This window comes from Neolamprologus brichardi, chromosome 2, assembly GCF_056152115.1.
Source record: "Neolamprologus brichardi isolate AB-2024 chromosome 2, ASM5615211v1, whole genome shotgun sequence".
NCBI lineage: Eukaryota > Metazoa > Chordata > Actinopteri > Cichliformes > Cichlidae > Neolamprologus > Neolamprologus brichardi.
Window position 1 is genome coordinate 8,357,040 of NC_142105.1, and position 20,496 is coordinate 8,377,535.

General features: G+C 44.3%; 2 protein-coding genes across 2 annotated transcripts in view; one reads left to right on the forward strand and one right to left on the reverse strand.

The window, feature by feature from the left end:
- Positions 1 to 573: 573 nt before the first annotated feature.
- nipsnap3a (nipsnap homolog 3A (C. elegans)) lies at positions 574 to 9,082 on the forward strand. The gene is made up of 6 exons (XM_087846963.1): positions 574 to 837; positions 7,817 to 8,024; positions 8,118 to 8,279; positions 8,364 to 8,513; positions 8,605 to 8,691; positions 8,775 to 9,082. Exons 1-6 carry the CDS (start codon positions 769 to 771, stop codon positions 8,849 to 8,851), a joined length of 753 nt encoding a protein of 250 aa, XP_087703089.1. The 5' UTR covers positions 574 to 768; the 3' UTR covers positions 8,852 to 9,082.
- Positions 9,083 to 10,393: 1,311 nt separating this feature from the next.
- Positions 10,394 to 20,496, reverse strand: part of abca1b (ATP binding cassette subfamily A member 1b) — a 41,903-nt gene continuing 31,800 nt past the window's right edge. Inside the window, exons 30-49 of the mRNA XM_087846951.1 lie at positions 20,177 to 20,366; positions 19,521 to 19,615; positions 19,314 to 19,346; positions 19,120 to 19,225; positions 18,721 to 18,795; positions 18,011 to 18,180; positions 17,721 to 17,898; positions 17,526 to 17,641; positions 17,258 to 17,402; positions 17,036 to 17,159; positions 16,798 to 16,927; positions 16,572 to 16,698; positions 15,963 to 16,025; positions 15,749 to 15,855; positions 14,836 to 14,977; positions 14,518 to 14,652; positions 12,873 to 12,976; positions 12,445 to 12,537; positions 12,020 to 12,263; positions 10,394 to 11,941 (exon numbers count right to left, since the gene is read on the reverse strand). Of these exons, the coding sequence (XP_087703077.1) occupies positions 11,786 to 11,941; positions 12,020 to 12,263; positions 12,445 to 12,537; positions 12,873 to 12,976; positions 14,518 to 14,652; positions 14,836 to 14,977; positions 15,749 to 15,855; positions 15,963 to 16,025; positions 16,572 to 16,698; positions 16,798 to 16,927; positions 17,036 to 17,159; positions 17,258 to 17,402; positions 17,526 to 17,641; positions 17,721 to 17,898; positions 18,011 to 18,180; positions 18,721 to 18,795; positions 19,120 to 19,225; positions 19,314 to 19,346; positions 19,521 to 19,615; positions 20,177 to 20,366 (2,533 nt within the window). The 3' untranslated portion in view covers positions 10,394 to 11,785. The remainder of the gene's footprint in view (positions 11,942 to 12,019; positions 12,264 to 12,444; positions 12,538 to 12,872; positions 12,977 to 14,517; positions 14,653 to 14,835; positions 14,978 to 15,748; positions 15,856 to 15,962; positions 16,026 to 16,571; positions 16,699 to 16,797; positions 16,928 to 17,035; positions 17,160 to 17,257; positions 17,403 to 17,525; positions 17,642 to 17,720; positions 17,899 to 18,010; positions 18,181 to 18,720; positions 18,796 to 19,119; positions 19,226 to 19,313; positions 19,347 to 19,520; positions 19,616 to 20,176; positions 20,367 to 20,496) is intronic.

Genomic DNA, 20,496 nt, shown 5'->3' on the forward strand with positions numbered 1-20,496 from the left:
AACATTTACTTTACTTTTTAAGCAATCAAAAATCAAACACTGCGCGTGAAATAGTGATAATAAAGTAATTCATAAATTCAGCCAAATGGAAAACGTTTTAAAAGTCGTGACGTCATAATGTCCTGCTATCTGAGACGTTAGGACAGGAGAGCTCACTCCGCCTCAAATTTAAAAAACAAAAAGCAAAAACAGTGTTTACAGATTGGCCTTAATTAATTTGCTTATTTTATTTTTTAGCACAGACAATTCACAATAAATATTTGTCACCAGATAGTATTTAAGTCTTATTTGTGTCTTTACTCCGTAGGTGGAGAAGCCTGGAGGCAGCTAGCAGCTACAGCCAAGTTATCTATGTGTTAATGATTGCTGTGGGTGTAAAATCCCTCATCGTGTCTCCACGTACATTGAAAAGGTACTGTCAGGCGTGGTTGGAGCCTTCTGAGTAACTCATTCAATGACCCCAGCTGGTGGTAAAGTAGGTGGTGGTGCAGCTGGATTGGAGCAGGGACTTGGTGCATCAGGCCAATCAGACACAGGGATAGTAAGGGGGCAGGTAAGAAAGAAGAGACATTAGGCAGAGTCAGTGCAATGTCCATTCCTATGCAGGGACTGACCAGTAGAATTAAAAAATACCCTGATAGGAATCATCTCATTGAGAGGGAGCGGAAGGAAGTACTAAGGAGTGAGACCTCACGCTCATAGAGGATCTGCACACGTCCTGCCTGAGTTTCTTCCTGCAGTTGCACTCGTTTCGGACACTTTGTCAACATGTTGAAGTTGAGCTGCTCTCTGAGGTCCGCCGCGCTACTCCTCAGACCCGCTGCTGCTGCTGCTCAGGTGAGTCCAGTTGCAGCCCAGAACCAGCCCAGCAGGTCAGTGCACCGAATCTGCACAGTGACCCTGACAGTGCACGCACGTCCGAGCTGGAACATGTAAACTTGAACCTGTGCATGCGCACATTCCTGCTCTGGACTTCATGTTTGTGAGCTCCGTGTTTGACCTGCTGAGCTTTGATCTGGGTCAAAGGTCACAAGTTTAAAATTAACCAGCAGCAGAAAAGCAGTGGGTTTACGTGAATACGCACACGAGTACACACGGAGACGCAAACAGAGCCTGCTCTGTGGTCCACGGTCACGTATCCCTCAGCTGCAGTGTTTTAAAGAGCCCAGCAGGTGGCAGCAGGATACAACTAAAACCGTTTTCGTGACGACAGTTTTGTGTTTATTTTTATCAGTGTCTGTCCTCCCATGCTGGGTTCTGGATGTTCCTCTAACACTGGTCATATCTCTAACACAGATTAAAGGGCTCACATGCCCCCAATACAGACTTATATACAGATTGTTTTGAGTTTTTGAATGTGGGACCCAAAAAGGCACGGGAGAAGGGGAGTGGTTAAATAAGAAACATCTCTGACAAATTAAAAAAAAACAAAAAAAAAACAAATGACCTCCTGCTACCTTAAACATGCTTTATGAGTTCTGGTTGTGGTTCTGCTGAAAAACAGCATCTCACAGAGGAGTTAGTGATATTAGGTACGCAGAAATAATTTCATGACCCTCACCCCCAATTTTATTTAGATAAAGGACAGTCTGATGTGATCCTGCGTTGTGTCTGATAACTCTCCCACAGGGGAATTGTAGAAAAGGGCTGGCATTTATTTTTACGTTGAACATAAAGTATGGATTTACACGTAACATATTTGACATAAGATAAAACAAAAACAACAACATGAAATCCGACATACCTGATCAAAAAAGGTAAAAGAAAGAAAGAAAGGCCTCCAAGTAAATCATTTGCCCACTCCAGCTCCTACGACCAAATACAAACAGTGGGGAAGAGGGTTAGCTCAACCCACCACAACTTCCAAGCTAGCATTTATGGCGCCTAAAACACATTTATAATACACACATACTACACGATGTCATGTATTGATACGGCTATGTCTTAATGTGATGACCTTTGAACCGGATGTTGTTGTCCGAAGGAGGCCCCGTTAAGTGGCTAGTTGTTAGATGGACAGTATTCAATAAAGCAAGATAAAGACCGTGCTTTATGTCCTGATTCAATTCAGAGTGCTCTGCCTAATTTAGTAATAAGGTGGGCACACAACAATGGCGACGAGGATGACACGGACCTGGATTTGTTTTTGTGAAAAGTAGACCCAGCGGCGGTACGGTGTTAGCGAAAAACTTGTGGGCTAACATGGAAAAGTCGGGTATTCAACCGTTCGCCTGCTACACTGATCCAGCTACGCTCGGACCGAGATGGACGCGGTGGTTAACATCCTTAGAGTTGTTTGCTGATGGGAAAGGTCTTATTTTGACGGATAATGCTACAGACGCAATCAGACAGCGGAGACGCGCTCTTCTACTGCACTTGGCCGGACAAGACGTGCAGGACGTCTTCTCCACTCTACCACAGACGGGAGAGGCAAAGGATTACACCGCTGTGGTGACTGCACTCAACACTTATTTTGTTCCTCAAGTGAATGCAGCATACGCACGCCAAACTTTCCACAAATTGTCCCAAACACCAGGTGAGACTGTGCAACAATTTTGTACACGTTTAAGGCGAGCTGCAAAAGACTGTGACTTTCAAGGTGACAATGATAACCAGATACGGGACGCTATCCTGAGTAAATGCACTTCTGAATATGTACGGAGAAAGCTGCTTGAGGAGGGTCCAGGCTTAACCCTAACTCGCACGTTGGAGGTGGCTTCACACTGCGAACGCGTGGAGGAGCAGATGGCGGCGATGAGCGTCGCCGGGGAAAAGAAAGGAGAGGACACGGTCAGCCGGATTTTTACAGCAAAGAAAGAGAAGAACAACAGACCAAAAGGAAAAATGAGAGATGATAATAAAACAGACAGACAATGTTACAGGTGTGGTTATACTGACCACATGGGCAAAGATCCCAAATGCCCAGCACGAGGACAAACATGTCACAAGTGTAATGGTAAGGACCACTTTTCAAAAATGTGTCGTACCAAAAGACAAAAGAAACAAAATGTGAATGCTGTTGAACAAGATGATTATGCATTTACTGTAAATGATGATAATGTACCTGAGAAACTTACCTTTTCTGTTGGGGGAATAGAGTTGAAAATGTTAGTTGACTCTGGAGCTACAAGTAATGTGATGGGAGACAACATATGGGAAAAGCTAAAAGCTGAAAAGATAAAATGTCACTCATATGTACCCAAAGAGCAGAGGAATTTATATGCATATTCCTCAGCACAGGCACTCACGGTTAAAGGTGCATTCAGATGCGAAATCAAGATTGGTGACAGGACTGAAGAGGCTGAATTTATTGTGATTAGAGGTAATGGTGAACCACTCCTGGGGAAAAAGACTGCCATAAAGTTAGGAGTGTTGAAAATAGGTGAAAATGTGGCGGCTGTCACAGATTTAAAGCACACTCTTAAAGAAAAGTATCCAAAAGTGTTCAAAGGAGTAGGAAAGCTAAACACCAAACAGATCAGCCTGTACATTGATCCAAATGTGAAACCAGTAGCACAGCCACTGAGGCGCATACCTTATCATTTGAGGGATGCAGTGGAGAAAAAGATTAATGAACTAATCGACATGGACATTATAGAACGTGTAGAAGGACCTACACCTTGGGTAAATCCTGTAGTGGTACTCCCAAAGAAATGTGACAATGATATCAGAATGTGCTTAGACATGAGAAAAGCAAATGAAGCAATAATCAGGGAAAGATACCCCATACCCACTGTGGATGAAATCTTGCAAGGACTAAACGGCTCTGCAATCTTCACCAAACTCGATCTCAAGTGGGGATACCATCAGCTAGAGCTTACCCCGGAGTCAAGAGAGATAACTACATTTGCAGTGCACAACGGAGTATACCGGTACAAAAGGCTAATATTTGGAGTCTCATCAGCTAGTGAGCAATATCAGCATGAGATTGCCAATGCACTAGCTGGCATTGAAGGAGTTGAGAACATTTCAGATGATGTAATCATACATGCGCCAGACCAGGAAACCCATGATAAGTGCCTGCATGCTGTGATGAAGAGACTCTCTGACTGTGGCCTGACACTAAACTCAGAGAAGTGTCAGTTCAACATGGACAGACTCGTGTTCATGGGAATACTGCTGACACAGAAAGGCATCGGCCCAACTGAAGAAAGAGTGAGAGCTGTGGTGGAAGCCCGAGAACCAAAGAATGCTACTGAGGTGAGAAGCTTTCTGGGACTGGTAGGCTTCAGTAGCAGGTTCATACCACAGTTTGCTACACTCTCTGAACCACTTAGACGTTTAACTCGAAAAGAAACTATGTTTACATTCGGGCCAGAACAAAAGCAAGCATTTGAAAGACTAAAGACTGAGTTAGCCAGAGCAGGTACCCTAGCCTATTTTGACAAAGAAGCCCCAACCAGAGTCATAGCAGATGCGAGCCCTGTAGGCTTGGGCGCAGTGCTAATACAAATACAGAACGGAGAAGAGGTACCAGTGTGCTACGTAAGTCGGAGTTTAACAGACTGTGAGCGAAGATATTCTCAAACAGAAAGAGAAGCCCTAGCACTGGTATGGGCATGTGAGAGACTACATCCATATGTGTATGGCAGGAAGTTTGACCTCATCACAGACCACAAGCCATTAGAGGTCATATATAGCCAGAGATCTAAACCTTGTGCACGCATAGAAAGATGGGTTCTCAGACTACAACCATATGATTTTAAAGTAGTGCACATTGCGGGAAAACAAAACATTGCGGATTCACTGTCAAGACTGCTGTCTGACACCACGTCAAAAGAGATACATAAGCATGAATCTGAAGAATATGTGAGATTTGTTGCAGTTAATGCTACTCCAAAAGCACTCACAACAAGAGAGGTTGAAGAAGCCTCTGCTACAGACTCAGAATTAACAGAAGTGCGAAGAGCTATTGAAAATGGACATTTTGAAAAATGCAAAACATATGCTCCCATTGCAAATGAACTGTGTGTCATCGGCTACATAGTTTTGCGGGGAACTCGAATTGTATTGCCAGAAAACCTCAGAGTTCAAGCACTTTCACTAGCTCATGAAGGACATTTAGGAATTGTTGGAACCAAACAGCATCTCAGAACAAAAGTTTGGTGGCCAGGGATGGACAAAGCTGCAGAAAAGTTTTGTAAAGCTTGTCACGGATGTCAAATAGTAGCCAGACCAGATCCACCTGAACCACTGAGAAACACACTGTTACCGGATGGACCATGGCGAGATGTGGCGGTAGACTTACTGGGACCGCTACCTTCGAACCACTCAATACTTGTACTGATAGATTACTACAGTCGGTACTATGAGTATGATGTAATGTCATCTACAACTGCTGAAAAAGTCATTGACTCTATTGACTGTATATTTAGCAGACATGGGCTACCAGTTACCATGAAATCTGATAACGGCCCACAGTTCAAATCTGAGCTGTTCAGAGAATATTGTGAAACTAATGGAATCAAACATATAAGAACTACACCAAAATGGGCTCAAGCAAATGGAGAAGTGGAACGGCAAAATGCGTCATTGATGAAAAGAATCAGGATCGCACAAGCCGAAGGACTTGACTGGAAGCGAGAGCTAAGAAAATATGTAACAGTGTATCGCAGCATTGAACATCCAACCACGGGCAAAAGTCCAGCAGAACTCCTGTTCAACCGCAAAATGAGAGGAAAGTTACCGAACATCGGTGAGGCAAAAACAACAGAGTTAGACGTGCGTGACAGAGACGCTGAACAGAAAGGAAAATCAAAGATTTATGCTGATGAACGAAGGGGAGCTGAGTATTCAAAAGGTGACACGGGAGACACAGTGCTGGTTCAACAAGACAAAGTGGACAAGTTTACAACACCATTCAACGCAACACCACACAAAGTTGTAAGCAGAACTGGAAACCAAGTCATTATTGAATCACCAACAGGAGCTCGCTATCACCGGAACACCACACATGTGAAGAAATGCGAGACAAATGAGACTAGAGAAGGACACTACGACACAATACCTGAAAGGCAGGAAGGTGAAACACCCACAAAGACTGACACCTTCACTCCAACACCACAAGAGGGCTCCCAGGGGCCAGAGAGATCAAGTAGATCACAAAGGGCTAAAAAGATACCTGAGAGGTTTCGTGATTTTGTGGTGAAATAAACTATAATATGTTAAGGTGAAGAGGTAACTGAAAATGGGCAAGTTTCAAGTTGCAAGTTCATATGTGTATGTCGACATGTATATATTGGAGAAAAAAAAAGGGGTACGTGTGGTGAGACAGTTAGAAAATATAATTGTTAGAAAGTAAGACAAGAAAAAAATGTTCAATGTTGAAGAGAAAAAAAAAAAGACATCAAAGTTATTAAGACTAAAGTTTGAATCTAAGGAAAAGGGGGATGTCATGTATTGATATGGCTATGTCTTAATGTGATGACCTTTGAACCGGATGTTGTTGTCCGAAGGAGGCCCCGTTAAGTGGCTAGTTGTTAGATGGACAGTATTCAATAAAGCAAGATAAAGACCGTGCTTTATGTCCTGATTCAATTCAGAGTGCTCTGCCTAATTTAGTATTAAGGTGGGCACACAACACACACTTATAACATCTAACAAAAACAGGCTTAATAATGACAATAATCGAACTAAAATCACAATCAGAAACATCCAGGTGGCTAAATATGCATTATATGAGCGTTTTACAGTGTTGGGAAAGAAATGACACCCACCTCTCCCACAGGGGAATTGTAGAAAAGGGGAGAGGCAAAAGGGGTACACTGTATTTATAGGGTTGCACCAAAGAAGAAGAAGAAAAGAATGAGGAGGGGCTCTAACTGATAATGAACATAACTACAGGCTTGGAGGTCCTAAAAGTCAGGTATAAAAGGAACAGTTTGGGGGTTTAGGACACATTTTGTGTAATTATAACAATGTGATTCATGACCCTGTTACACAGTGTTTTAAAGAGCCCAGCAGGTGGCAGCAGGATACAACTAAAACCGTTTTCGTGACGACAGTTTTGTGTTTATTTTTATCAGTGTCTGTCCTCCCATGCTGGGTTCTGGATGTTCCTCTAACACTGGTCATATCTCTAACACAGATTAAAGGGCTCACATGCCCCCAATACAGACTTATATACAGATTGTTTTGAGTTTTTGAATGTGGGACCCAAAAAGGCACGGGAGAAGGGGAGTGGTTAAATAAGAAACATCTCTGACAAATTAAAAAAAACAAAACAAAAACAAATGACCTCCTGCTACCTTAAACATGCTTTATGAGTTCTGGTTGTGGTTCTGCTGAAAAACAGCATCTCACAGAGGAGTTAGTGATATTAGGTACGCAGAAATAATTTCATGACCCTCACCCCCAATTTTATTTAGATAAAGGACAGTCTGATGGTACACACTCATTTGCTTATTTATTATAAAATTACCCATTCACACTGTTAATCTTCATCCTGTCAGTTTATGAGGGAGTATAGCCCTGTACACACTTCTGTACACTTCATTCAGCAGTCACATCATTAGTGATGTTTCCGGAAGTCATCCGGTGTTTCAGTCCTGTGACATCAGACGTCCTCGTTCAGGTGACCCAGCCAATGGCGATCGGTCCCTGACTCGTGCCCGAGCAGCATTGGCCCATGATTCAGACCTTTTGATCCAAATGTGTTTCTTTGTTTGCTGATTGGCTTGTGTGTTCTTGTTGCTGTATCATACAAACGTTGATTTTAGGACAACAGAAACCAGGATGTGTTTTGAGTATTGGTGAACTCCATGCTCCTTCTTTTCTGTCAGAGTGAGACCTCTGCTCTCCTCCCTCGTCTCTGCAGCCACGTGCGCACTTCGGCTCCGGTCCCCAGCAGAAACACAGAACCTTCTATGAGTTGCGCACCTACTGCATCCGCCCGGATCAGAATGCCGCCTTCCTCAAGCTGACCAATGAGAAGATCCACCTGCGCACTGCCCACTCCGAGCTGGTTGGCTACTGGAGCGTTGAGTACGGTGGCCTGAACAAGGCCTTCCACATATGGAAGTATGGTGAGGACCTGTTTCTTCTTCTCTCAGACAATATGAAGGTGTTTCTTCTTCATGGGGCTTTTAAAAGGTAACGGGTCCCTACCCACTCCTCAGACAGTTACGCCCAGCGGGCAGAGGTCAGGGCGACGCTCGCTCAGGATCCCGCCTGGGTGTCAGAGTACCTCTCCAAGGCCTTACCAATGCTGACGTCACAGGACAACGAAGTCACCTATATGGTTCCTTGGAGCCGCCTGCAAAGTCCGTTGCAGGAGGGTGGTAAGCCCCGCCCTCTGTGTTTCACGTGTCAGTGACATCATCCCCAGCTGGTCAACACTCACCTGTTTTGTTTGTTTGTTTCAGGTGTGTACGAGCTGGTTTCTTTCCAGATGCGTCCTGGTGGACCAGCAGTTTGGGGAAAGGCCTTTCAGGCCGCTATCAATGCCCATGATGCACCTGGGTACGGCAAGCTGATAGGAGTTTTCCACTGCGAGTTTGGACTGCAAAATAGAGGTAATAGAGGTATTGAGGTGACGATGTCACTGTGTGTGAGTGATCATGGGACTGTGAGTGGTTGACAATGTCACTGTGTGCATCTCATCAGTTCACGCCCTCTGGTGGTTTGAGAGCCCCGACCATAGAGCTGAAATCCGACACACAGCTCACCATGATGCCAGAGTGGTGGCTGCAGGTGAGACTCCGCCCATAATGACATCGCACACTGACGAAAATCCCTCATACATTAATCAATAATCGATAATCTGTGTCTTTCAGTGAGAAACAACATCGTCAATCTGGACTCTCAGAGGAACCAGCTCATGTTGCCGTGTCCTTTCTCGCCTCTGAAGTAACTTCCTGTCCTGATGCCCGCCTCTCACCCAGAACAAAGTTTAGCATGCAAACCTGATCTTTAGTTTGACCTACTTGGGCCTCTGTAGACGCAGACGCGCTCAGCAGCAAGTGTTGGCGACAGCATCCAATTGCACGGTGTGACTGCTAAAAGGTGGGCGGGGCTTCTCTTTGCTTTAGGTTAACTGACTGGCTGCTTTAAAGTGTGAAAATAAACTGTCACGTGCCTCTCAGACTCTGTGGACTGTTTTTCCGCTCATGGATGGAATTATTTTCCACAAAGCTGGGACTAAAAAATATTTAAATAAAGGAGATGATTTACACGTCATTTCACGCCTGTTATCCGATAACATCTGGAGCAGTTTACACATTCACCTAACAGGTGAAAGGTCCCTCATTTGGCTCAGAGAGTGGTTGCATCAGCCATGTATGGAGCTACCTGCTGTGAATAAAGGAGCAGCCCAAAGTAGCTTTATATATGATAATATCTGGTACAAAGACAACCTATAAAAAGGCTGAAAACTGAGAATCAAGTAGAGCTGGGTTAAAATCTGGAGCTTTTTAATGTAATTTTGATCGTGTTGTTTTCTGAGAAAACTTAAATTTTATCCAAAATGCACTTTTTAAGGCATTGTGTCACCACGTGTGATGGGTGGCTGCTCAAAACAAGTTGGAACATGTGAAAATTCCCATTTTCACCTATTTTTAACACCAGGATCAACATCCAGTCCCTTTTCTTCCACCAAAGGGAGAGAGCATGTAATCGGTCTGTTTGTCTGTTTGTTAGCAGTCAGGCGTCCACAGTTTAAGGTTTCATTTTTAAATTTTGTGTGATGGTCGCGGGTCAAGGTCACAGCAACTGTGAAAATCAGTAGAAACGTTCTACTTCCCACAATTTTTATACATAGTCTTCAAACTTTATATCAATACACAAAGGCCATGGGGGGCACGAGTACCAAGGTTGGCTAAGCATTTGATCTTCATTGTTGGGATCCAAGGTCAAAGCTGACCTTGGAAAAAAAAAACATGGAGTAATATATTATATGAAAAGACACAGAGACGCCATAACAGGTTGGTGGCATCGTGTGGTAATACAAACATCAAAGTTTTAATGCAGCCTTTAGCCTTCAGGGGGCGATGTGAGCTATGGATGCTCTCCTGCAGTTTTACTAGTATTCAGGTAAAATCAGCTGATTCTGATGAAATGACCCTAAAAGCTTATTTAACCCAGTGGGAAAGCATCTCATTCAAAATAAAGAAGAAAACTTAAGATTTCTAGAATTTGAAGATTTCTTGGTTTTAACATGTTTTCTTTTCTTTCACACAAAAACTTCAAACTGTGTGTAAATCTGAATTCTGTCTTTACAGTTTAGACTTTATTTTTATGCATGTCCGCCTCAGGGCCTTTAACCTTTGGCCACATGGATTATGAACAGTAACATTACTTGGTTCTTCCTTAAAAAGTGGGTGGACAAGCAGAAACCTGCAAACTGATCAGCACTGATAGCCAGCACGTCACAGAGAACTGCAGCAGAAGAAGAGTCTTTGCTTGAAATTTGATTTATTTGCTAATAAAAGCCTTTGAAACATGAAATGCTCACGATTGTTCTTCACTACAGCATAGAAACATGTAAAAAATAATAATAATAAAGAACATAGTGGCACAAATTTTGTTTCCACAAACATTTTTTAGTCATGAGCGTATATGAGAGGTCTGAGGAGATTCATCGGGATCCATCCATCCATCTTCCTGCCGGTTATCCAGGTACAGATCAGTGGGGCCAGCAGTCTAAACAGAGACGTCCTAACTGTCCTCTCCCCACACACCACCTCCCAGTCATCTGTGGGGATAGGGAGGTGTTCAGAAGCCTCCTACCTGTAGGGACATGGTCAAAATACCTCACAGAGGTGGTGTTCAGAATTGCTGGGTGAGATTCAGTGTCAGAAAGAAACTGATTCTGCTTTTTAAACTGAACTTTTCCAACTTTTCCAAACCTGAATTTATTTTTTACTGTTAGTGATTTAAAAAAACCTAAGAGAGGAGTGTGTGTGTGTGTCAGAGCGAAGTAAAGAGCCGGTGGAGGCAGGAGATTTGTTTCAGTTTAATCCTGGTTGTTCGGGTCGTAACAGCTCTTCATCCATCAGCCGCACGGTCAATAAACGTGATCAAGTTTGATTTCAGTGCAAAGACAAACTGATGGTGTTTGAACACTTCAAGTGCTGCAGTCACAGAGAGTCACCTTTAGCAGCTCGCCGACCAATCAGAGCGCCGATCGATCAGCAAGGCTGCTCATCAATACTGTAGTGTGCTTCAGAAGCTGATGAGGTATTTCACTGTTTCACACCCAAACTCACAAATCGGCTTTTCTTAGTATCCTTTCTTTAAAAAACAAAACTATAAAAATCAGTACATGTCTCCTCTGTATCAGGTGCTTTGATTGGCAGTTAAACACTACAGGAAACAGTTAATGACTCTGTCAAAATAAAACAACAAATTACACATGTCTCTTTTCACTACACATATAAATAAAGTCTGACAGTAGAAACGGAATCAAATGTTTTTTTGTTTTGTTTTGTTTTTTTAAACGTGTGATTTTATTTCTTCAAACAGCCCTTGGCTGTTCGAAATGATTCAGATTCTTCATCGTTTGTCACCAAAAACAGTCGCTCGCGTTCTTCGCCTTCAATCAGGAAGAGAAGAAGAGTCTCGGAGCCGCGGGAGGTCTGAAGGCACTCGTTCAAGTGTTTAAGTCGGCGCTGTCGGCAAAGCGCTCCCCGCCTCCAGAGGAAATCATTTGCATTGACTGGCATAAGGCAGCAGGTGACTCCACCCACTGCCATTTTTTTTTTTAAAATCAGTGTGACATCAGAGAAGAGGAAGGTGTCTTCTCTGCTGCGGGTCAAGTCCAGGCTGAAGCTTCAGCCTCACAGTGCGGTCACATGACGCTCTCCGACAGCCCGCCACCATCATGCGAGGCTCCGCTGGTCGAGCTCAGTACCGGGAGGTCGATGACGACGACGTCCTTCCGCCTCACAGAGTTGTCTTTGGAGTGATAGTCGTCGCTCTGGTCCTTCGCGAAGTTTACAAACACCTGAAAGTACAAACATCAGTCAGAGCCTCTGCAGGCCACACCCCCTTAGTACCGTCTTAGGTGCGTGCGAGTCTCTACCTGGTCCAGCGTGGTCTGAGTGACGGAGTAGTCCTCGATTCTCAGCGTCTCTTTATTTTTGGCCAGGATGGAGAAGATGTGAGCGAGCGAGGTGAGCGAGGACGGCAGCTGGTACTGCAGCATGTTCCGGTGCTTCTCCTTCAGCGTGCTGCCGCTCAGCTCGCTTTCAATGAACTTCATGACGGGCAGCAGGTCGGGGTTCGGCCCCGCCACCCGCAGGATGATGGTGTACCCATCGCCAAACCTGAGGCACAAAACCGGGAGTTCAACACTGAAGATACTCATTTAAAATAAACTCACATTAGAGGCTCTTCAGTATCCTGAACCTCTGAGCACAAACTTCTCTGACCGATCGATTTAAAAAGCTGGATTTGGAGGATGAATGTGTTTAAGTGTAGCTGCTGTCATGTGTCTGTGAGCGCTACCTGTTCTTCAGGTGCTGGACGCTGCCGAGACATCTGAACCTGCCGTTCACCATGATCGCCATCCTCGTGCACAGAGCCTCACATTCCTCCATGCTGAAACACACACAGCCGCTTTAATAAGCACATGCAGAGGGGACGCCAGCTGGTGTCACGATGACTGTTCAACATTTAAATGTTTGGCTGTGCTTGTAGATATCTATTACTGTTTTTATCACCAGCCAAAGGGTTAGTTACTGGTGTCAGCGAGCAATTTTGGAATCAATAAAGCTAAATCTGATCTGGAAATATAAAAGTGCCAAAAATGTTCTACAGATATGGTAAAAACATGTCTCAACCTTTCAAAATCTCTACCAACTAAACTGAGGGACTGACAGACCCACTATGAGGACGCATTAACCATGAAACCATCTGCCTGTCCTCGTGTTTACCTGTGCGAGGTGAGGACGACGGAGCGGCCCTGCTTGATGACGCTGTGGATGCAGTTCCAGAGGGCTCGGCGGGCCTTGGGGTCCATACCCGTGGTCGGCTCGTCCTGTAACGAGTAGGATAGCCAGGTTGAGGTTGGCCCACAGATGCAGCAGGAAGCAGAAGGTAAAGGTGAGAAGGAGGGGGAGGAGTGTCATTGTAGCCACACCTCCTCTACCTGCACCTGACAAAGTGCCGGCTCTCGTCGTTCTGTGCTTCAGACCTTCCCGTCTCCTACTCCTGTTTTCCTCAGCAGCTCCTTTAAATCCTTTTCCCATTACACAACCTCCACCCTTCCAACTCCACCTCACCCCCACACACACAAATCCTACTGTTAAGCATCTGCACTGTGATTGGCTGCCTTGGTTCTGCTGCTGTTGTGCAACAGCCTGTTTCTTTAGTTACAAGACGAGTGACAGATTAAAGGAAAAACCTGCAGTCTTGACCCCTGCGGTGAATCTGTGGCTCTGCTTCGATGCCCCTCGTGGTGATCTTACTGAATCTTACTTCAATCTAGTTTTACCTTTAACTAAAGTTAGGCAGTGAGGTGCATCTTACTCAGAGATGGGCAGTAACGCGTTACTTGTAAACCGTGATTTTTTTTGCGAGAATGTCTCATGACAGTGACGTAAGCAAGTGCGACGTTCGTGACAACAGCTGTGTGCAGATCAACAATGGATAATATATCGAGTGCGGGAGAGAGTATGAGCGTGCAGCGTTTAAAGCGTGGAAGTACTGACCTTACTTTGAGTTTGATTCCATAAAAAGTGACAAAAACATTAGTGTCCGTTGTGCGTGGGAAGAAAACTTCTTTTTACAGCGAAAAAAACCCCCCTAAACTTCCAAGAAAGCACCGAGTGCGCTACCACGTAATGGGAAACTCACAGAGAAACTCGTGGATTCTTCCACTGACCGCTGCGGCACACCTGCACCAGGGTAAACCTCCGCCTACCCCACTCCTGCTTTACAGGTGAAAATAGAGCAAAAGGACCGCTGAGTCTTTGATTTTATTTATTTTCTGCTGTGTTTTACTTGCATCTATTTGAAAGAGTGAGTGTAAACACAAATAAATATTTTATTTTATGTGCTGGAATGTGCAGAAAATTACGGAAGAGGATTAGGGCCACTGGAAAAAAAATCTGAGAAAAAAGTCAGAATTCTGACTTTTTCATCAAAATTTGTTTTTCTCAGAATTCAGGAAAAGAAGAAAAAAAAAAAAAGACGTGCCCACTTTTTTTCCCCCAGTGGCCCTAATCCTTTAAATGTTAAACAAATTTCTTCCAGTCAGAGAATGTTGCATATAATAAAATTTTTGCTTGATGCATAAAGTTAAAAGATTAAAACTAATAATAATAATAGTTTTAAAAAGAGACTTTTCCATTTGATTACATTTTATATGATGAATTATGCAGAAAGTAGAATTGGGCTGAAAGATCTATCGCTTTATCACCTATTCAGGTTGTAAATCGTGTTTTTAAAAAGTAACTAAGTAACTAATTACTTTTGAAAAAGTAATCAGTAAAGTAACGGGATTACTTTTTTGGGGAAGTAATCAGTAATTAGTTACTGATTACTTTTTTCAAGTAACTTGACCAACACTGATCTTACCAGAAACACTACAGGGGGCGCTCCGATCAGAGCCATGGATGTGGACAGCTTCCTCATGTTTCCTCCGCTGTAGCTTCCAGCTGCTTTATCTGCATACTTGACCAGACTCAGCTTCCTGATACCCCACTCTGCTACCTGTCAATCAAAAAGCAGCAGAATCATCATGATGAGCATTATCATGGGTAGCAGATGCACAGCAGTGTGTTGCTCAGGGTGTCTTATTATTTAAAACTGCATATCTACAATGTGTGTTGCCAGTGCATGTTTGCTTTGTGCTTTTGAGTGTTTGCAGTCTGTTGGCAGTGTGTTTACACTCACGTCACACACTTCCTTCTCAGGCACCCCTCTGAGGATGGCGTACAGCTCCAGATGCTCTCTTCCTGTCAGCAGCTCATTGATGGCGTCAAACTGAGGACAGTAACCCATGTTTCGATGCACCTCGTCGATCTCCCGCAGGATGCTGCAAACACACAGATATTAGCATGAAGAGCAGAAAAATACTTTAATTTAAATTTAGATTAATCCTCTTGCTGTCCCACCACTGCACCTGTGCCTAGTGTGACTTTTTGGGGGATGGAGGACGGTGTGTGAGGGCGAAGGCCCCGCAGGGAACATTGCGCAGCTCTGCACGTGAATTGCTGACAATTATAAAATAATGGAGCAACTTCCTGGCTTTGTTTTATCAACTTTGTTTGAGCTGCTGAACGAGGACCAGAGCAGCGAGTAATGAGCTGCTCGGCTGTTAAAGCTTCAGCTCAGGTTCTGTTTGCACAGTCAGAAGAAATCACGAGAAGACAAAGCCCTCAGAGATGAAGAGGCTCATGTCTTTAGTTAATTAATCAGTGTTCATGATTTGGAATAACATGGCGGCTGGCTCCACAGATTTTAAATCCATGATTTCTACCTTAGATGTTCTTCCTGATACAACCCCAAAGAGATTTCAGGATCGATCCAGAGATCTTTCACTTGTTTGAAACTTTTTTGAAACTTTTTTATGTGTCGCACATCGTCCTACCTTCTCTTTTAAAATGAGGTTAAATTATTTAATTACGACTTATGGCCTCCAATTTTAAGGCCCAACCACGTGAAGTGAAATGAGTTCTCAGTGAACTAAATCCTCAGAATAAATCTGCAGGAAACCAGGTCAATCCCCGACTCCAACACACAACAACAAGAACCCAGAAAGTTTCAGCTCCAATAAGCTCTGAGCTGCTTAGACCTTTGACCTCACCTCTTCCCAGCCAGGAAAGCCTCTCCTCTGGTCACTATGGTGTCTCCCGTCAGCATCTTGAAGGTGGTCGTCTTTCCGGCTCCGTTCACACCGAGGAGGCCGAAACACTGAGGACGCACATTTTAAAATCACCATTCACAGGTTAGTTTTTATGAAAGGTGATGGTTTGGTTTTAGAGGCTGAACTGAAACATGAGACTGCAGATTGAGCTCACCTCTCCGGGAGGAATCCCGACACACAGTCGATCCACCGCCGGCTTCTCCTTCCTCTTAAACACCTGCAGGACACAGTTCACTCGGTCACGAATCATTTACGTTGGATTAAAGTACTTCCTATCTCCAATAAAGATTAACAAGCATCATAAAAATACACATACACAACAACAGATTTGTTATAATCTGGGAGAAAGACAGAGTGACTCATTAGGTTTTTTTTCTCAGGCTCCTCCAGATTTGAGGAGGAGCCTGAGACATTCCCAAAAGAAGAATGGGCTGTGCTCAGGAGACGTACACGAGACTTGTTAAAAACTACAAGAAACGACTGCAAAAATTAAACAAAACTGACTGTTAGGATGGGGGCTAATGATCTTGACCCTGGTAGTTTCTAGTTTTGGTGAAAAAACTCTGTTTCTGTGTGGAAAGTAAAATAACGTAAGCATCTGAAATAAAACCAGATGTTTGGAAAAGTTAAAATTTCCTTGTGTTGGGTAACAGCTCTTAAGAAGTACTTGCTTTGTTTCATTAATATAGTTTATCAGCGTCATTCAGCCTCTGACTGTGTGTTTGGTTCAGGTGGAAAAAACAAGTTGGATAAAAATCTGCACCTTCGTCAGCTGCCGAAGTTCCACGATGTCTCCTTGTCCGAGGCCGTGGACGATCCTCTGTCTCTCTCGGGCCACGTCCTCATCCTCCTCACCCAGAGGTGCCAGTTTGGTGAGCTTACTGACCGGCCTGCACACACACAGACGCACAAAGACGGCGCTCATACCGGCTTTCCTGCAAACTGGTCTACATAAGACAAAATGAAGCAATCCAGGTGTGCTGACTCACTTGGGTTTGATGCAAAACCTGTACTGAATGAGGACGGTGATGAAGAAGAAGACAACTCCCTCCACAGCCATGGCGAGCAGGTTCTTTCCCACCATGTCCCACTCCAGAGGAGAGCGGAACCTGTTCTCACCTGGAACACGACCACAGCGTTCACAGAACCATTCGACAGCCTCACATCACGCTGACTGACTACAGACAACAAATAAATAAATGCTGCGATCAGAAACTGGAAAGCTACCGAATCTCTCGAGGGCGTCGGCCATCGCCTGGTTCTTCACCATGTCGATGAGACCTCGACCGAGACAGAAATGAGGGAAGATGAGGAGGACGTTTTTCAGGATGTCGTTGATTCCTCCGATTTCCTGAAAAGAATGGGAAGTCAAACCGCTGCTCTCGGGTTTATTTTCATTCGATCTGTGAATCGTTTTAAAATCTAGCGTCGGCGTCCGTGAGGACTCACGTTGTTTCCGAACAGCTCCATGACGAAGGTGGAGATGCTGCCGTTGATGCCGATGAGGATGTTGACGCTGGTGAGGACGACGTACGCCGTGCTGGGGATCTTGAACAAGAAGGAAGCCGGGTACATGAGCGGCGTGATTGACCAGCTGGGAGAAAAAGGAAAACAAAGGTTTCTGTTAGAGCACAAACTGGCTCAGTGCCACTGTAGTACGATACAGTGGCAGCATGCAGTACGCTGCAGTACTTTGCAGTATTTTGCAGTATCTGACCCGTAGAGCAGCAGCAGCAGGGCGAGGGTCGGCAGATTTGTGGATGATACGTAGGCTTTTTGTTGGAAGCAGATGAAGATGAGGATGACGAGCGTTGCCGGGACGACGTAGTTACACTGCAGAGACAAGCAGGCATCAGCAAGCACTCAGGCGCACAAACACACAGGACATAGGGGCACTTGTTTCGGGTCTCACCATGTCCCATATGAAGTTGGCGGTCCAGTAGAGCAGCGGATGGACGCCACTGATGAAATGCATGTGTTTGGTTTTGCTGACCCGCTCCTGGATGAGGAAGACCACGAAGCTCGCAGGCACGAAGGACATGGCGAAGATGACGCAGATGGACACCAGGACGTCCACGGAGGTCGTCACCCTGGAGATGAAGAGCAAAAGGAGGTGGTGGGGAGAGACAAAGAGGGGGGGTTAAGAGGACTGAGGTGCAAACAAAGACTGCCGACAGGTGTGTCGTTCAGGTGCGCACTCACAGAGCGACCTGGGACAGCTGCTCCTTGGTCAGGTTCAGCGGGTGGTTGACGGCGCTGATGCCGTACTTGCTGGCGTCTCTCCCCTGAGGGAGGTTTGCCCTGAGGATGGCGTTGTTCATCACGTTGATGAAGGCACCGATGCTGTGCCAGCCTTTGTTGTTAAACCAGATCTGAGGAGAGAGGATTTAAGGACAAACCAGTGAACAGCCTCTTCAGGTTAGCTGCGTCCCCTCCTCCCAACAGAGCCGTGAATGACCAGTTTTAATCAGCAAGTTTGACTAAACTGACTCTTTCAACAGTCAGTGGGTGAAGTGAGTCAAATATTTGATTGAAGGACTGATGGTTTTGTTTCTAACATGTAATTAGTAATAAAATAAAAACATATTACATTACAAACAAAACAACAAAGAAAAATGACATCAAGTTGTCTGTAAACCACACAATTTACCTGCCGCACGTTCATGTTGAGTCCACAAAAGTCCACTCGTATTATTAGATTTCAATAATTGGAAAAACATTTAACTATAAAACGATTTTAACTTAAGTGTTTCTCAACCCTGAAAAAACTGTCTTAATATCTCCTGTTTATATAAAGCACGAAATGCTGGAACGCTAATTCATAGTATAAAGACCAAACAGACCTTTATTGAAAATACTACAGTTATTATTGCAGTCATAGTCCTGAGGCCGGCGCCACCATGTGTTCTCACCTTGACATTGTTCTTTGTGTCGAGACCGTTGATGAAGCCAGACAGAGTGTCCAGGAATCGATCTCCAGCGGCTCCCTGCAGGAAACAGCAGTCACATTTCAAAGTCTTACTTTCCCTTTAAAGAACCAAGGACTGGTTCTGGATCAGACAGGTGGACTGGCTTTCCTCTGATGAACTTCATTAGACTAAAGATAAATTATTTCTGACCTAAAATATATCCACCATCTCAACTTAGACTGATGGTGTAATTGTCTTTTGAGTTCATCAGCCTGTGAGTTGAGCCTGAAGCCAACGTGTTTTTAGTAAAACGTCTGCTTTGTAATAAACCTGACAGCCTGGAGGAATGTCTGGACAATAAAAGCTGCAATGAGTCAAACATGTTGTTTCTCTCTGACTGACCTTCTGTAACTCAAAGATCTTTCGGACTCTCTCTATGGCGTCGTCGATCTCGTTAGCCGGAGGGAGGACTTGAGTGCTCCTGGCACCCAATGAGAAGCCTCCGTACCTGTAAAAATACCAAAAGAAAACAGCTGAGCACCTACAAATGACCAACAGATGGTGTTTATGATTTCAAAATAAAACCAGACACTGACCTGAATTCATTCACCCAGACTTTGTTCTTCAGGCTGTGAAAACAGAAACAAACTTTCAGTCTGGCTTGTGTTCAGGTGTGTGTGAGCAGGTGAGTCCTCTGAGTGTGTATGTGTGTGTGTGTGTGTGTGTGTGCGTGTGTGTGTGCGAGCAGGTGAGTCCTCTGAGTGTGTGTGTGTGAGCAGGTGAGTCCTCTGAGTGTGTCTTACCTCTTGCCAATGATCTGAGCGTAAGTCTTCACCAGGTAGTCGGAGATGTTTCTCCCAGTGAGGTTCTGCAGGATGTCCGTTTCACTCAGTTTCATCTGAACAACAGGAAGAGTCCCTTTTTATTTAACCACAATTTCACAGGATGCTGCACACAGGTGGGTCAGGCTTAGGTCAGGTAAATCTAAGACTAAAGTTGGGCCAAATGCAAAAAATAGAGTTTTTTTTAAAAACTATGTTAAAACTAATATTTTAATATTAAGTGTGTTCAGGTGATTCTTTTTAAAGTTTTTCTAAGCTTACAAAAAATTCCCCTTCAGAGAGCTCAAAGTGAAAAAGATTTGAGTGTTCTAATTCTTCTAGTAATAAATGTTGGGATGCTGTGTAAAATGTAAATACAATCATTTAAAGCGTCTGCATTTAATTCACAAAATAATTTAAAATAAAAAAATTGCTCGTCTTGAATTTGTTGTAGTAAGATGGCTTTGATAAAGTTATTACAGCTAAAAAAAACCGATTACACTAAAAACCTATTGTTGGAACATCTGCCAGCTAATGAGGTTAATTAGCAAGTTGACTGGGTATAAAATGAGCATCCCATAGAGGTTGAATGTGTGCGTCATCCTTTTGTATCCGCCCACCACTCCCCGTGCTCTGACCTCAGGTGGGGGCAGACCTCCAGCTCCAGCCGGGCAGTCTGGCAGCATCTTCTTCTTGCCATCGCAGCTGCACATGCAGGCTGGAGAGGGATCGTCCATGGTCCAGTTTCTGGAGCTAAAGAGCTCCAGGACGCTTTCAGGAACTTCAGGAGTGTACCAGTCCTCATCGCCCATCGTACAGGGTGCCTCTCTACAGGGAGGAGAGGAAGAGACAGAGGGTAGAAAAAAAATGCAGTGAGGTTTCAGGTGATTCGCTCACACGTTGATGAAGACTAGTTTAAAGTGGAGAAACAGAGAATTTAATGCTCAGGGTGTCGAAG

What these genes read in the sequence shown, in the direction of transcription:
- nipsnap3a (XM_087846963.1), top strand. Translation starts at nt 769, where the DNA reads ATGTTGAAGTTGAGCTGCTCTCTGAGGTCCGCCGCGCTACTCCTCAGA. An exon ending in CCGCTGCTGCTGCTGCTCAG is followed by an intron (nt 838 to 7,816) that starts GTGAGTCCAGTT and finishes TCGTCTCTGCAG; the next exon opens with CCACGTGCGCACTTCGGCTC. An exon ending in CTTCCACATATGGAAGTATG is followed by an intron (nt 8,025 to 8,117) that starts GTGAGGACCTGT and finishes CCCACTCCTCAG; the next exon opens with ACAGTTACGCCCAGCGGGCA.